This window comes from Podarcis liolepis (genome assembly GCF_965112155.1).
Source record: "Podarcis liolepis genome assembly, chromosome: 7".
Taxonomy (NCBI): Eukaryota; Metazoa; Chordata; class Lepidosauria; order Squamata; family Lacertidae; genus Podarcis; species Podarcis liolepis.
This window is the reverse complement of record NC_139561.1, coordinates 19,368,478-19,385,865: the sequence shown is the minus strand read 5'-3', so window position 1 is coordinate 19,385,865 and position 17,388 is coordinate 19,368,478. Positions and strand designations below refer to the sequence as shown.

At 45.0% G+C, this 17,388-nt stretch overlaps 1 protein-coding gene across 2 annotated transcripts in view; it reads left to right on the top strand.

Annotated features, from left to right (window-relative positions):
- Positions 1–17,388, top strand: part of PIK3CD (phosphatidylinositol-4,5-bisphosphate 3-kinase catalytic subunit delta) — a 43,590-nt gene that overhangs the window by 7,691 nt on the left and 18,511 nt on the right. For both annotated transcript variants that reach the window (XM_083512908.1, XM_083512907.1), the window contains exons 2-8: positions 625–788; positions 5,755–5,983; positions 7,309–7,541; positions 8,322–8,501; positions 9,920–10,069; positions 10,872–10,961; positions 12,485–12,706. In XM_083512908.1, the coding sequence (XP_083369034.1) occupies positions 648–788; positions 5,755–5,983; positions 7,309–7,541; positions 8,322–8,501; positions 9,920–10,069; positions 10,872–10,961; positions 12,485–12,706 (1,245 nt within the window). In that variant the 5' untranslated portion in view covers positions 625–647. The remainder of the gene's footprint in view (positions 1–624; positions 789–5,754; positions 5,984–7,308; positions 7,542–8,321; positions 8,502–9,919; positions 10,070–10,871; positions 10,962–12,484; positions 12,707–17,388) is intronic.

Below are 17,388 nucleotides of genomic sequence, written 5' to 3'. Positions count from 1 at the left end.
TCACCTGTTGAATCTCCGCCTCTCGTGTAGCTCTCTTGGGAAAGGGTGCAAGTTGGCTTATCTTTTTGAGACATGGTACCTTTATATTATTACCTTTCAGAATTAAGCATTGGAAACTTGCAGAGAGGCATATCTATTATTGCATCCATCCCATTCCAACTGAAAGGGAGACCTCTTTCCAATAATTATGGTGGGGTGGAGGTGGAAGTTTGTTTTTGTGTGTTCTAGGCAACCAATGACTTCCCTTTACTACTCATGGGTCCAGAAAAAATAGGATATCTCCCGACAACTGCCACAATCCTGGTGATATTTTTATTAGCATTAATTTCCGGCTAATGATCAGGTGGCGAATCGAGCCTCCCAAACTTCTTGGTATTATTTTGCTCTCTCTTTTTTTGGTTAAGTTTCTAGTCCTTAGGATTGCGTTCCTTCTCATAAGGACAGCAAACTTGCTTTTCAGGAAAGACGAAAAGATGATCCGGGTGCTAAATTCTTTGTTTATAAACCCCTAGCTAGTTTCAGCCTGTTTGGGGGCAAAACTGAAAACCATCGCATATCTATCTGTCTTGAGACCTTACAGATACATAAGTTTAACTTGTCCTCTCTGCTTCTCCTTGGTGGCAGGCTGTAGCTGAGACCGGAGCAGGATGCCCCCTGGGATTGCTTGCCCCGTAGAATTTTGGTCCAAAGAAGCGAACCAGAGCATTCAAGTCGACTTCCTCTTACCCACTGGCATTTACTTGACCCTCTCCATTTCCTGCAATGCAAGTCTTAACACCATCAAACAGGTACTCAGCTCTTACTCTTTTTATCTTTCTCCATCACAGCGGAGTTGCCAAACTCATTCCACATGTTTTCTGTAAGCAAGAGATTGTGCAAGGTCCCAAGGTTCTCTCATGCATCCCAAGCCAGGGCTGGAAAAATTCCATGAAGCTAAAATGTTGTTAGTGAAAAGAACTAACAACATATTCACCCAAGGGCCAAATGTGGCCCTCCAAGCTTCTCCGTTTGGCCCCCTGGACTCTCTCCCAAGACACACCTCTCAACAGCCCTGCCCTGCTCCCTCCTCACCTAGTCAGATGGGCAGGGTACTACTGCTGCTGCTGCTGCTGCTGCTGCTACTACTACTACTGCAATTATATTATTATTATTATTATTATTATTATTATTATTATTATTATTATTATGCCCAGCTAGGATAGGTCATTGAACTCTGAGCATGCCTCTTGCTTGCTTTCCTGGACGGAGGACAGAGACAGATCTCTCTCTCTGTGTAGTCTACTATACAGAGATGAAATTTGCATTCATTGCCCCACCTACTTTCCCCTCTGGCCCCTCCCACCATTGGAATGCGGCCTCTGGAAAGCTGCCCAGAAGGGAATGCAGTGCTCTTATTTGAGAATGGTTCCCTGTCCACCTTCTGGCCCTTGCAGAGAACTGTATGCACCTTTCAGACCCTCCCAGCAGCCAGCATCAAAGGCAGAAATCCTTGTATTTCCCTAGCCTTGGAGCTCAGCAGCTGGCCGTTTTGTTACAGGAGCTGAAGTGCAACCTGGGTAAAGCAGAAAGTCACTCTCTGTTTATCAAATAAAGGAAGTGGCAGTTGACCTGTTCGAGGTGAGGTTGCACTTCCCCTTCTTAAAAGATCCAAGATTGCATCTTGGCAGGTGCGTCTAAGACCTCATCTATTCCAGGAAATGCCCACATTTAGTTTTACTTACCTACCTGTTTCTCTGCTGATAAAAAAAAAATCCAAGCAGTTTATTTGATTCCCTCACCCCCAGGACTTTTATGTCAAAAACTTGCTGTGATACCTCAGTTAGTGCATTTGAATTAGTTTACAGGACAGGGCAAAAATTTCAGGAGTATGATCCTGATTTCGGGTACCAGTGGCCTGGCTAGCTATGGCGAGGCACCAGAAAGATTCATGGGGTGGGATTCATTGAGCGTTGTTATCATGAAATGTGTCATGTTGCCATGGTGAAAAATTACCACAAAACTGCAACTTACTCGGGGGACAAATTAAAGCAACTTGGTGGCGATTTGGCTTAACTTTACCATATTCCAAGGACACATTCCAGGCAGGCAAGATGCTCAGAGTGCAATAAAGAAGGACCAGAGAAGGTGTGGCCTCAGGAGAGGTGGTGTGGTTTGGAGAGAGTTCTGAGGGCCAGATAAGAGAGGCTTTGAGGGCTGGCTCCCCACCCCCTGGCCTGAAGTTCCCCCAACATTATTGGTTAAGCTAACAAAATTAAAACCACAGCAAAGGTCCACTGTCACATGACGCAAAGCTCTGGAAGTCATAAGGCTTCCTGTGTTTATACATCTGTTGTTTTCAGAAGCGCCTGCAAACAAAACAACATAGGCAGTTCTTTCCCAGAATCTGGGCATTGTCCGAAGGTATGTTTCGTGAACAATGTTCTGTGCAGGAGAAAGAACACTTGGCATTGTTTGAATGGAGAGAAATTCTTTCTTTCCTCGTGCCACCGGTTTTACGCAGTTTTGTTGTTTAGTCGTGTCCGACTCTTCGTGACCCTATGGACCAGAGCACTCCAGGCACTCCTGTCTTCCACTGCCTCCCGCAGCTTGGTCAAACTCATGCTGGTAGCTTCAAGAACACTGTCCAACCATCTCGTCTTCTATCGTCCCCTTCTCCTTGTGCCCTCAATCTTTCCCAACATCAGGGTCTTTTCCTGGGAGTCTTCTCTTCTCATGAGGTGGCCAAAGTATTGGAGCCTCAGCTTCAGGATCTGTTCTTCCAGTGAGCACTCAGGGCTGATTTCCTTCAGAATGGATAGATTTGATCTTCTTGCAGTCCATGGGACTCTCAAGAGTCTCCTCCAGCACCATAATTCAAAAGTATCAATTCTTCAGTGATCAGCCTTCTTTATGGTCCAGCTCTCACTTCCATACATCACTACTGGGAAAACCATAGCTTTAAACTATACCAGCCTTTGTCGGCAAGGTGATGTCTTTGCTTTTTAAGATGCTGTCTAGGTTTGTCATCGCTTTTCTCCCAAGAAGCAGGCGTCTTTTAATTTTGTGACTGCTGTCACCATCTGCAGTGATCATGGAGCCCAAGAAAGTAAAATCTCTCACTGCCTCCGTTTCTTCCCCTTGTATTTGCCAGGAGGTGATGGGACCAGTGGCCATGATCTTAGTTTTTTTGATACTGAGCTTCAGACCATATTTTGCACTCTCCTCTTTCACCCTCATTAAAGGGTTCTTTAATTCCTCCTCACTTTCTGCCATCAAGGTTGTGTCAACTGCATATCTGACCCAACCACACACAATCAAAGCAGATTACAGGAATGATATAAGGCACGCCAGAGAAATGGAAAGCAATGCATTTATTTTGCAACAGTGAAAATGCTAGGATGTTTTAAACACTGCTGTGTGCGTGCATGTAGAGTAATGGGATGGAGCAGTCTGGATGAGTATGTAGTACGTAAAAGGCCCCAGGTTAAATTCACCAGCATCTCTAAGTGGGGCTGGGAAGGTCCTTGTGCCTGAAATCCTAGAGAACTGCTGCCACCCAGTGTGGGTAATATTGAGCTCAAGGGACCAGTTGTCTAACTCAGTATAAGACAGCTTTCTATGTCTTAAGGGAAAGGTTTCAGCTCAGTGTCAGTGCATCTACTTTGCACATAGAAGTTTCAATCCCTGGCATCTGGGAGTGTCTCCTACCTGAAACCCCAGAGAGCAGCCAGTATAGACGGTAGTGAAGTAGACGGATAAATGGTCCTACATGGTATAATGTACAATATGTGTCGTCATGTTCCTTATGTAACAAACACAACCAGGAATAAGACCCACAGAAATATAAATTATATAAAAATATCAATATATTTATAATGTATATAATGTATAGTGATAGATATAGATAGATAGATAGATAGATAGATAGATGAATGAGCTGGTAGAGCATGAGACTCTTAATCACAGGGTTGTGGGTTTGAACCCCACGCTGGGCAAAAGATTCTTGCATTGTAGGGGGTTGCACTAGATGACCCTTGGGGATCCCTTCCAACCTTACAATTCTATGATTCTGTGATCTGTAATGTACTTCAGAATACGAACAACGTATAAGTAGTTGTTCTGTAGTATAATTCTTCATTGCCTTATTTTTATGGGGGCTTTTTGAAGCACGTTTCAAATATGTTTCTATCTGGGGGTCTTAACTGTTAGCTCAATATAAGGCAACTTCGTATATCATAAGGGAAAATCTCAGCGGTAAAACACTTGCTTTAAACACAGAGGATTCCTAGTTCATCATTTAAGTGTTTCCCATCCCTTTCCCCAGAATTCACCCTGTGAACAAACTTGAACTCGGCTAGCTGCCTTGATTGGACTCCCGTCTCAGGGAAGGCACCTGTTCAGATGTTGATGGGGCAACTCAAACGAGGGCCTCATCTGCACTATACGTTTGAAGCAGCATCATACCACTCCAAACAGCCATGGCTTCCTCCACAAAGAATCCTGGGAACTGTAGTTTGTTAAGGGTGCTGAGATTTGTTAGGAGGTCCCATTCCCCTCATAGAACTACAGTTCCCAGAGTTCCCTGGGAAAGGGGTATAGGTTGTTAAGCCACTCTGAGGGGAATAGGAGGGTCTCTCTTGCCAACTCTCAGCACCCTTAACAAGCTACAGCTCCCAGTATTCTTTGGAGAAGCCATGAGTGTTTAAAGTGGTGTCATAGTGCTTTAAATGTATAGTGCAGATGGGAGCAAGGGAAGGGGGAGGGAATAAGGTGTATATAGTCCTTTTTTTCTTAAATTTTTTTTAGGGGTACTCTCATTTTCCTACTCATATTGAAATACTGCCCCTCAATGAGGCCAAACTTAGATTCACAAAATGTTTAGGGGGCATGCGTACCCTGCGTCCCCCCTAGAAAAAGCACCGTAATGTCAAAAGAATACTAACTTCGGTGGACTTTGAATACCAAGGATCTGAGTACAAATTGCCAACTGCTTTACCATACAAACTGTACGGCTCAGATCCAAAGGTCTTTGCAATCCAAAAATGAAGAGCAAATAATGAAACACAGCATCTGATTTATACAGAGACGCACAAATATGCTACAAACGTGACTAAGTTTTTAAAAAAATAAAAATAAAAATTGGATGACAGCTCTAATTAGGTTAGATTGTGGTCATGATAGAAAGAAGTGAGGCTGGAAGTGATTTGATCTATTTTAACGGCTGAGAACAGATTTCTTTTCACCCAGAGACTTGTTGTTTAATTGTTCAGTCACATTAGTATTTTAAAAGCATTTCCTTCCTTAGAGGTACAAAAAAATGATCTATTTTTTGTGATTAGCATTAATATTAAACCTGCTGATTATTCGTTTTATGTGTGTTTATGTGTGCCAGAGGCAGCCTAACAATTGCTATTTATTTATTTTTTAAAAAAAGAAAACAAAAAATGGAAATAAAGGGTTGGATCCAGTGTTTGCCCTATTCAGAGCAAGCCTGTTGAGATTATGTTAGTCATGCTAACTCCTCTGAGTAGGACTAATGTTCAATACAACCCAGTGCAAAGAAATGGGAACTATTTTCTTTTTTTAAAAAAAGTTTGTAAAGCAGGAATAGAGTATCTGTTGCCCTCCAAATGTTGTTGGATTCCAACAACATGTGCTGACTGTGGCTGGTGGGGAGTTGCAACCCTTGAGGGCAGCAGGTTGGTGTGGGCTCTAGAGGGCCAGATATTCTGATCCCAGAATAAAACATCTCCTCCTTCTCTCCCTGTGTTTCAGATGGTCTGGCACCATGCTCAGTTTGAGCCCCTCTTCCACATGCTCAGCGGCCCAGAGTCCTACGTCTTCACCTGTGTCAACCAGACAGCCGAGCAGCAGGAGTTGGAGGACGAGCAGCGGAGGCTCTGTGATGTCCAGCCCTTCCTGCCGGTCCTGCGGCTTGTGGCCCGTGAAGGCGACCGAGCTAAGAAGCTGATCAACTCTCAGATCAGCCTCCTCATCGGCAAAGGTGAGGCGCAACCTTGAGGGATGGTAACTGGGGTTGGATTAACCCAGCCTTGCTCTGCCTGCTGCCTTCCAGGTGGTTTGGACAATGACTCCCATCAGCCCCTGGTGCCAGGGCCTTCAAATCCCATCAGCCCCTGGTGCCAGGGCATTCAAATCCCATCAGCCCCTGGTGTTTTGGACTCTCGTCAGCTGGATAGTAGTAATAATTATATTATTGTGGTACCTCAGGTTACATACGCTTCAGGTTACAGACTCCGCTAACCCAGAAATAGTGCTTCAGGTTAAGAACTTTGCTTCAGGATAAGAACAGAAATTGGGGGCAGGCGGCGCGGCAGCAGCAGGAGGCCCCATTAGATAAAGTGGTGCTTCAGGTTAAGAACAGTTTCAGGTTAAGTACAGACCTCCGGGACGAATTAAGTACTTAACCTGAGGTACCACTGTACTTATATCCCACCTTTCCTCTAAGGAACTCCAGTACAGTGGTGCCTCGGGTTAAGAATTTAATTCGTTCTGGGGGTCTGTTCTTAACCTGAAACGGTTCTTAACCTGAAGTACCACTTTAGCTAATGGGGCCTCCCGCTGCCGCCGCGCGATTTCTGTTCTCATCCTGAAGCAAAGTTCTTAACCCGAGGTACTATTTCTGGGTTAGTGGAGTCTGTAGCCTAAAGCGTCTGTAACCCGAGGTATCACTGTATATAGTTTAATCTTCACAACAACCCTGTGAGGGAGTTCAGGCCAAGAGAAGGTGACCCCCCCAGTGAGCTGTATGACTGAGTGTTAGGAGACACTGATGTGAGAGCACTTTCAAAAGTTGCTCAATCCCATCCGTTGTTTTGGTTGCCCCTTTCTGAACCTTTTTTCCAATTCTATGATTTGTCTGAAAACAGGGGTTAGGGCAGTGGAAGCAGAACCCCTGTAAAGCTTAAAAACAACATATTAACTCATTCTGCATGCCTGCTTTGTAGTTTGTTTTCCTCTTTTATTTTTCATCTGTTGTTATAATTGGTCTTCGTTTTATATACATTATGAAATGAAATAAAAAATATTTACAAGAACAACAACTTAGAACTCTAAGAATTCCAATTCCAAAATCATTTCAGTTTATGACTCTTCTGCTGGCCATCCATTTTTAAGCACACCCCCCCCCCCAATGCTTTCATAAGGACTGGAAACTTAAAGTTGAGAAATATTTAAAAGATGCCATTCTTATATTAGAGTGGTGGTGTTGCCTGGTTCTACATCACAGATGGCATCCCCCACACTCAAAAAACTATTATTATTGTTTTTATTTTAAAAAAAATAAATCTTGGGATTTACTATTGTCAGGCCTGCACGAGTTTGACGCCTTGTCTGACCCGGAAGTGAATGACTTCCGCACCAAAATGCACCAGTTCTGTGAGGAGAGAGTGACCAGGCGGCAGCAGCTGAGTTGGAAAGCCTGGATGGAGTACAGCTTCCCGGTGCAACTGGAACCCTCGTCCAGCAGTCTCGGAAGAAAGAGCCCCCTCCAAGTCCCCAACAAGAACATCTTTGTCAATGTCAAATTCGAGTCTGGAGGGGTAAATCCACAAGCCTTTTCAATCTGAGCAACTTTTTTTTACTTAAAAATAAATAAATACTCGTATGCATGCAGCTTTTGCAGTTTGCTCGAGGACAGATCTCTGCCCTCAAAGAGCTTACAGTATAAGATTTGGCATAAGAGGAAACAGAGAGAGGGGGGAAGCAGGGCATAAACAGTGTGGAAAATGTGCTTCCTATGCCATAAGTGGTCAGGCACCTGCTTTTGCATGCAGAAGGTCCCAGGTTCAATCCCTAGCATCTCCAGGTTGGGCTGGGAGAGACTCCCTGTATGGAATCTATAGATTAGCATAGATAACACTGACCTAGATGGAGTCTGTCTTGCATAATGGCATAAGTCGGTTTTATTATTATCATATTTATTTGTTAGTAACTTTACAAAGAAAGAAAAGCCTCTCAGAGCAACTTAGCATGATAAAATGCAACAGTAAATAACAATTAAAATCAGAAAATATAAAACAATGTATAAAATATGGGTAGATAGGGCTGTCTATAAGATAATCATAAGATTATTGTTTTCATTTTTATTTTCATTATGTGTTTAGTGTTTTTAATATTGTAATTTTATGTTGTGAACTGCCTTGAGATCTATGGATGAAGGACAGTATACAAATTAATTAATATTACTACTAATATAGCCCTGGCATTTTACTGAAAACCATGAGGACTAGAGTCTTAATTTTTTTTTGCAGGGGCATAGGCCATAATTCCCTGGGAGAGCAGCTCCTTGTGTTTTGCTCATTATATTTCCTTCCCTGCAGGAAAGTTTCACCTTCCAGATCTCTCCCAAGGAATTCCCCGTGACACTGATGAGCTATGCTGTCAAGAAGCAAGCCACAATTTTTCGGCACCAAAGAATGAATAGCCCGGAGGAATACGCCCTGCAGGTTAACGGGAAATGTGAATATCTGTACGGGAACTACCCTCTGTGTCAGTTCCAGGTGTGTGCTTCCCTCTCCTACCTTTTGTCTTACTGACTAGCTGGGAAAGGACAGAGAAGGCAAAGGATATTCGTTCCCTGAGTAGAATGGGCTTTTCGCTTTCTGGGAGGACCCTGTTTGGGAAGCCACTGGGCCAGACCAGTGGTCTATTTAGCTCTGTACTGTGTACAGAGACTCTGCATACTTTCCCAGCCCTATCTGGCAATGCCAGGGATCGAACCGAGGACATCTTGCACACAAGGCAGATGTTGTATCACTGAGCTACAACCCCTCCCTTAAGACCTAGGAACATAGGAAGCTGCCTTTTACTGACTCAGACCACTAGTCCATTGAGCTCAGTGCGGTTTACACAGACTGGCAGCGGCTCTCTAGGATTTAATATAGGAAACTTTCCCAGCCCCACTTGGCCTGCCTTTAAAAATATACATGTCCAGTTTATTTTATTTTTATAGCAAGGCAAGCCTCTGATTTATTCCTATAGTCTTATCTATTTTTAAAATTTATTTTGACATGTACATGCTGCTTTGCCCTTCGCACAACTAAAAAATTGCATGCCAAAGTGATCACAAGGAGAACCATTTAGTTCACTGGGGGACACCAGGAAGGAGACCATAGAGAGGAGTGCAAGCTCTTTCTGTGCTATGGATACCAATGCACACGTACCCATCATTCTCCATCATTCTGTCATTTCAGGAGTGGGGTAGTGGATTGGAATTCAGCGTTTTTCTCATATGGGCTAGAAATGTGCTGGTTGAGATATATATATATATATATATATATATATATATACACACACACACACACACACACACACACACACACACACACACAGTGGTGCCTCGCAAGATGAAAAGAATCCGTTCTGTGATTCTCTTCGTCTAGCGGTTTTTTCATCTTGTGAAGCAAGCCCATTGAAGGATTAGCGGATTAGCGCTATTAGCGGTTTTTAGCAGCTTTTAGCGGCTTATCTGCTGATCGGATCAGCTGATAAGCGGCTTAGTGGCTTAGAAAAAGGGGGGGGGAGGAAAAAAACCCCGCAGGAACTCGCAAGACATTGTCGTCTTGCGAAGCAAGCCCATAGGAAATTCGTTTTGTGAAGCACCTCCGAAACGGAAAACTCTTTCGTCTAGCGAGTTTTCCGTCTTGCGAGGCATTCGTCTTGCGGGGCACCACGCGGGGCACCACTCTCTCTCTCTCTCTCTCTCTCTCTCTATATATATATATATATATATATTCATTCTCAGGATTTTATACTCTCTATATCTTTTCTCTGAGAACATACCGGCAATCTGGGCCTCCCACCCTGACTTGGCCCCCGTTCCCAATTCCTGTAGCCTTGCACTCCTTTTCTCCTCTCATGCATTTAGCGTTTTGAGCTCCTGCTATATGTGCTAATGTCCTTTGATCCATTCCTGCAGTACATCCGTGACTGTTTGCACCGCGGCCTCCTGCCACATCTGACAATGGTGCACTCCACTTCCATCATGGCTCTGTGGGAAGAACAAACCAATGCGATCACTCACCCCTCAAAAGCGTCCCCCAAACCTCCTCCTGTCCCCAAGAAAAAGGTAAGCTGTGATAAATAAACAAACAAATGAGAAAGGCATGTCCAGACACTGTGGTTTGCCCCAGTCTTTGAAACGGAACGTGCAAAGTTTGTAGTCCATATGATGTTTTCACTGGCCCTGGAGTACCTGGGTTTAATTTTTTTTGTACGTCTCCCTCCCTCACTCATAGAAATGATACCGTGTTTGCAGGAAGGTTTGAAGCTTCGACCTGCCTCACAGGGTAGTTGTTAGGTTAAAGAAAATCATTGTAAGCGAGGAGTGGCGGAAGCTCAGTCCTGGGTACTGAATGCGGCCCTCAATGCCTCAGCATGTGGCCCTCAGACCTCTTCCCAGGCCGCACCTCCCTCCTTGCCCGCATCTCTCTTGGGTATACCTGGAGTCAGTTCTTGAACTCTGACAATGTGTCTTTCTTGCCTTGATGGAAGGCCAGGGGGCAGGGGGAGAGAAACCAGCTGACTCCACAAAAGTAAAATTCACAGTTATTGCTCTACCCACTTTTGCCTCTGGCCCTGTCCCACCCCTGGGGTGCGGCCCCCAGAAACTTGCCCAGGAGAATGTGGCCCCTGGACGACAAAAGTTTTCCCACCGCCTCCTGTAAGCCATCCTGTGATAGCTCGACGGAAGGGTTGGGGTGAATAATAATTAAGTCTGGACAGAATAACAGAAATTAAGTATATCTCAATGCTTAGTGTATAGCTTTTCCAGCTTAGCTAACTAAATTGGCTGATGGTTGCCTCCTATTCTTTAGTGGTGATATTTACCTCTCTCCTTTTTCTCCCCGCACCCCAACCCCACATGCTAGCCCAACTCCATCTCTCTGTGGTCACTTGAGCAGCCTTACTATATCGACTTGGTGCAGGGCAGTAAGGTGAATGCTGATGAACGGATGAAGGTACTCTCCCCACCCCCACCCCCTTTCTTTATTTCTTTCTGCTGGACTTTCTGTGGCTGCTTTTCCTCTTCCTGCCTTGTTGTTTACTGCTTGTTGTTTAAAAAATGCTGAGATCAAAAGGCAGAAGTCATGTGCTGACTTCTCCTCCCAACCACCACCAGCCTACATGAGACTTTTTCATTCAGCTCTTAAGTCGCTGTCAGTGGCTTCACACTACAGGAAAGGGGAGGGTTGTTGATCAGCATTCTGCAGAAGGAGAGTTCTTAGAAATTTCTGGCTGCGTGGGAGATCACTGGTTTTTGGGGTTGTTGTTTTTTTAAATGTGCTCCTGCATGATACAAAGCCCAAAAAATGGACCAAAGAAAGTAACCCACAAAAGCTGATACCTTCATAGATGTAGAAAATTGGCTCTTCAGGGTGCAGGGAAGGCTGGAACTTTGCTTCTTGAAGGTGCCACCTTTCTGCTAGCAGGGAGGGTTGTAGTTCTTTTTATTAGGTTTGAAGAGCAGTCAAAAAATGACATCATGATGACAATGGTGATATAATATATTTATATCCCATCTTCCTCCAAGGCTGGGATTCAAAGTGGCTACCAACGTTTAAAACGACATTCTACAATACAAAGGAATAAAACCAAACTAGCTAGCTGAAAGCATTAATTAAAATACATCAGAACACATCTAAAGCCAGCAGTTAAAACCCAGTTTGCCCATTGATCAGCATTGCCTGCACCTTACTTTACAAAGGCCTGCCTGAATAGGAACCTGCAACCTCAAGTACTATTGTTTATTTATGTAGGGTTTTGTTCAGCTTAAGTTAGATTAGACCCATTGGATTGACTGTGCCGAAGTTAGCCATGGCCATTAACGTCATTGGATCTTCTTTGAGTAGGATGAGCACCGGACACAACCGGTTGTTACTTATTTATTTCCATTTCTATAAAACATAGGCAGCTGCCTTGTCTGGAATCAGGTCATTAGTTCATCTAGCTCAGTGCTGTCTACACTGGCTGGCAGCAGCTCTCCAGGGTTTCAGGCAGGAGGTCTCTTCCCAGCCCTACTTGGAGATGCTGGGGATTGAACCTGGGACCTTCTGCATGTAAGCAGATGCTTTACCCACTGAGCTACCATGGTCTGTCCCCATATTGAAGTTATTAACAACCAAAACATAATCATATAACAGCAGTGATTCCTACATTGCAGCGTGTTGGACTGCATGACCCTTGGGGTGCTTTGTATTTCTTCTGGGAGCCCGACCTCATGCCATTGACTGGCAGTCAGCACCACTATAGAGCAATATGTTCATTGGGTTTTGCCAGCAGCAACTCAGCTGAAATGCAGGTGTCTCCCCCTGCCTTGTTTACTAAGCAACAGAGACCGATTTGTGTCGTTTTCCTTTGTCCCCTCTTTTCTCTACCTGTTACCTTTTGAAGTGCACATGGGTTGAGCACATGGCGCATGCATGCACAGAGCTGTGAGGTTGGATGGCTTTGCTCACCCTTGTCCTGCATCTCCCTTTCTCAGCTGGTGGTTCAGGCGGGCCTGTACCACGGCCATGAGATGCTCTGCAAGATGGTGTCCAGCTCTGAAGTCAATGTCTGTTCAGAGCCCGTGTGGGGACAGAGGCTTGAATTCGAGATTAACGTCTGCGACCTACCTCGCATGGCCCGGCTGTGCCTGGCGCTCTACGCCGTGGTGGAGAAAGCCAAGAAGGCAAGGTCTACCAAGAAGAAGTCAAAGAAAGCTGTAAGTCCCTCCTAGGGTTCACTGCATTGGCCTGGTGGTGCAGTCTTGCAGTGGCAGGGTGGAATGTACCACTTCACTGCTGGTTGTGTGTGAGAGAGTTTCCTCCTCTTAAAAACACCCTGCAAATAGAAATCTAGACCAGCAGGGGAGAGAGCTGAAACCTGTTTCCCTGATGCGTTCGCTTTCTTCTTGCAAGATATATTTTTTTTCTATGTAAGAACCTTCCCATAATGGTGTATTTCTTCCTTCAGGCACTGTCTGAAACTGTTAATTCTAAGTCTTCAAGATTCTTTCCACTTCCATCCTGTGGAGGTCTTAGAATTGGGGAGCCGTAAACCAGGTGGATGAGGAAGATGGGGGTGAAGTAGGTCAATTTCTCCAAAGTGTGGCTCGGGTTGTTTACAACCTGGGTCTGTTATCTATGTTAGGACACAGTGATCACTTTAAAGTGTGATAGCATCCCCCAAAGGATGTGGCTGGGTGGGGCTGAGTAGCTGTAGATGGGCAAGGGGTGATTCAGTGGATGTTTGTTGTTGCCCTTCGCTGAGTCCCCCCCCCCCCCGCTTCTCTCTCTGCACTCCATCTTTAAAACACAGGCCTACAAGCCTTGTCTGAAATCCTGGTCTAACGTTTGGAGGATCATAGGTTCCATATCCTTGATCTAAATGATTGCCCATAGGTAGTTAGCAAGATATATACTTAGCTAGATAGCAAGATAGCTAGGAAGTTAGTTAGATAGCTAGCTAGATAATAGATAGAAAGTTAGCTATCTTATCTAGCAAGACAGCTAGAAGGTTGGATAGTTAGGTAGCAAGAAAGATAGAGAACAATATAGCTATATAAAGCTAGCTAGCTTGCTAGGAAGCAATATAGAAAGTTAACTACCTAGGTGGAAAACTAGCTAGTTAGCAGATAGATAGAAAGTTAGCATGTTAGCTAGCAAGATAGATAAGATAGGTAGCCTTATTGGTGCCACTGATCTTTTTGATATCTAGGTTCACAATACAGGCTTAAAATGCAACAAAATCAGTCCTCTCCTCGCCCCCACTGCTTCAAATCACACTTGCATTCTGTTATACACATCAGTGCAGCGAATATCTTTCCAAGTTGCCACTTCCCATCCACACCAGTGGTTGGAGAGGGAGTGTGGATGTTTTCATATGACTTCAATTTTCAAAGACCATGTTTCTTAACATGGTTAAGAAACATGGTTCTTAACAGGTGTATCTGTGTATTCTTAACATGGTTCTTAACAGGTGTATCTGAAGAAGTGTGCATGCACACGAAAGCTCATACCAAGAACTAACTTAGTTGGTCTTTAAGGTGCTACTGGAAGGATTTTCATGTTTCTTAAGTAACTAACAGGACAGATGTGGATCGGGGCATTTACAAACCAGCGGAAGCAACGCTGGATGGAAAGTGAGCAGAACTGTGTACACAGCCTTAAATGAAAAAGTGTGTAGGTTTTTTGAGAGTTGCAAATTCCTTACGAACAAAAATCCAGCAAGAACAAGCTTGTAGGAACCGGGCAGGCGGCTTGAGCCCTTGGACTGCATCGTGCTCTGCTGAGTCATGCTGCAGCTATTCTCCGTTGCTTCCTTGGAAGATGCTGAGTCATTCACTTCTTGGACCATCTCCACCAAAGATCTCATCATTTAGGGCTTGGTCAGGAGCCAGGCCTTCTGCTGTTTTCGCTGAGTGACTCTTCAGAAGGTTTAGAAATTGGAAGAAGGGAGGCAGTTAGAAGTAGAGAGGTGAGGCATTCTTTCTGGGTATTTCTTTTCTTGGATATGTGCTGGAAGCGAGCATTGCGAAAGAAAACGGAGGAGGGTGTTTGCAGCCAGATTAATCCCTCGGCCCTGTTTACTCTGCAAATGTTTGTTTGCTTGCTTGTTTTGTTTTGTTTTTTAAAAAGACCAGTTGAACCAGTTCTGTCCCCCTTCCAAGGCTAAGGGACTGAGCTGCAAATTTCTAATGACAGAAGCACACAGGAGTCAGAGGGAATCTAAACAAACAAGTTGAAGTCCCAGTAGCAGTTCTGAGTGGATGTGAAAATGTGGGCCCTGCTTTTCAATGAATGCATTGTATGGGCAGCTTACCAACTCCTACAAAAGCCAACCCCACTCTTGAAGAAAATGTACCGTATTTTTCGCTCTATAAGACGCACCAGACCACAAGACGCACCTAGTTTTTGGAGGAGGAAAACAAGAAAAAAAATATTATGAATTTCAGAAGCCAGAACAGCAAGAGGGATCACTGCACAGTGAAAGTAGCAATCCCTCTTGCTGTTCTAGCTTCTGTGATAGCTGCGCAGCCTGCATTCACTCCATAAGACGCACACACATTTCCCCTTTTTAGAAGGGAAAAAGTGAGTCTTCTAGAGCAAAAAATATGGTAAATATATAGAACACATTACAACTAATAAAATAAATCAGTAGCTAAAGTGCCTTTGTTTTTCTTCTTCTTCTTCTTCTTCTTCATAATAATAATAATAATAATAATAGTAATTTATTATTTGTACCCCGCCCATCTGGCTGGGCTTCCCCAGCCACTCTGGGCGGCTTCCAAAAAAATATTAAAATACAGTAATGCATCAAACATTAAAAGCTTCCCTAAATAGGGCTGCCTTCAGATGTCTTCTAAAAGTCTGGTAGTTGTTGTTCTCTTTGACATCTGGTGGGAGGGCGTTCCACAGGGTGGGTGCCACTACCGAGAAGGCCCTCTGCCTGGTTCCCTGTAACTTGGCTTCTTGCAGTGAGGGAACTGCCAGAAGGCCCTCGGCACTGGACCTCAGTAGAACGATGGGGGTGGAGACGCTCCTTCAGGTATACTGGACCGAGGCCATTTAGGGCTTTAAAGATCAGCACCAACACTTTGAATTGTGCTTGGAAATGTACTGGGAGCCAATGTAGGTCTTTCAAGACCGGTGTTATGTGGTCTCAGCTGCTCCCAGTCGCCAGTCTAGCTGCCGCATTCTGGATTAGTTGTAGTTTCCGGGTCACCTTCAAAGGTAGCCCCACATAGAGCGCATTGCAGTAGTCCAAGCGAGAGATAACCAGAGCATGCACCACTATGGCGAGGCAGTCCGTGGCCAGATAGAGTCTCAGCCTGCATACCAGATGGAGCTGATAAACAGCTGCCCTGGACACAGAATTGACCTGCACCTCCATGGACAGCTGTGAGTCCAAATTGACTCCCAGGCTGCACACCTGGTCCTTCAGGGACACAGTTACCCCATTCAGGACCAGGGAGTCCTCCATACCCGCTCATCTCCTGTCCCCCCAAAACAGTACTTCTGTCTTGTCAGGATTCAACCTCAATCTGTTAGCTGCCATCCATCCTCCAACCGTCTCCAGACACTCACACAGGACCTTCACCACCTTCATTGGTTCTGATTTGAAAGAGGTAGAGCTGGGTATCATCCGCATACTGATGGACACCCAGCCCAAACCCCCTGATGATCTCTCCCAGCAGCTGCATGTAAATGTTGAAAAGCATAGGGGAGAGGACAGAACCCTGAGGCACCCCACAAGTGAGAGCCCAGGGGTCTGAACACTCATCCCCCCCACACTTTCTGAACACGGCCCAGGAGGAAGTAGCGGAACCACTGCATAACAGTGCCCCCAGCTCCCAGCCCCTCTAGACGGTCCAGAAGGATGTTGTGGTTGATGGTATCAAACACCGCTGAGAGATCCAGCAGAACTAGGAAACAGCTCTCACCTTTGTCCCTAGCCCTTCAGGGTTTTTAAAAGCTGCTTTGGCCTCCTACTGACTCTTGAACTTGTTTGTTTTCATTTTTTTAAAAGCCACTTTGGGCTCTGGTGTGCTACTGGGTTTTGAATTTTTTCTCTGTGTTTTTTTAAAGAAAGCAGACAAGTTCAGGACCCAGTAGCATACCAGAGCCAAAAAAAGCAGCTTTAAAAAAAGGGTGGAGTGGGTAATTGGATCTGATCAGTGGGCCCAATCCTTTTCTCCCCCTCTTCAGGCCATGTTTGATGGGTGGGCAGGACCACCCATCTGTCCATCACCTGATGTCATGGTGGCATCAGGTGACATGTTTTCCTGGTGCACGCTGCTTTGAAGGCCCTACTATCAGCTGATTGCCAGGCCTTCAAAGCAGCATTGCACTGGGAAAATATGTCACCTAATAAAGGTAAAAGGTAAAGGACCCCTGGACAGTTAAGTCCAGTAAAAGGTGACTATGGGGTGTGGTGCTCATCTCGCTTCAGGTCAAGGGAGCCAGCATTTGCCCACATTTGCCTACAGGCAGCCTTCTGGGTCATGTGGCCAGCATGACTAGACTGCTTCTGGCGCAACGGGACACCGTGACGAGTGCCAGAGTGCATGGAAATGCCGCTCACCTTTCCGCCGCAGTGGTACTTATTTATCTACTTGCACTGGCACTGGTATGCTTTTGAACTACTAGGTTTGCAGAAACTGGGACAGAGCAGCAGGAGCTCACCCCATCGCACAAATTTGAATCGCCAACCTTCCGATCAGCAAGCCCAAGAGGCTCAGTGGTTTAGACCACAGCGCCACCGGGAAAGCAGGTCACCTAATGTCTCTAAAGCACTGCAGACAGATTTTTGCAAGCGCTGCAGATGAGCTGATCTTTGGTCCTTTACAAATAGCTATGGTCATGCTGTGCCCTGCAAGGGTATATGGCCAATGGATGATCACAG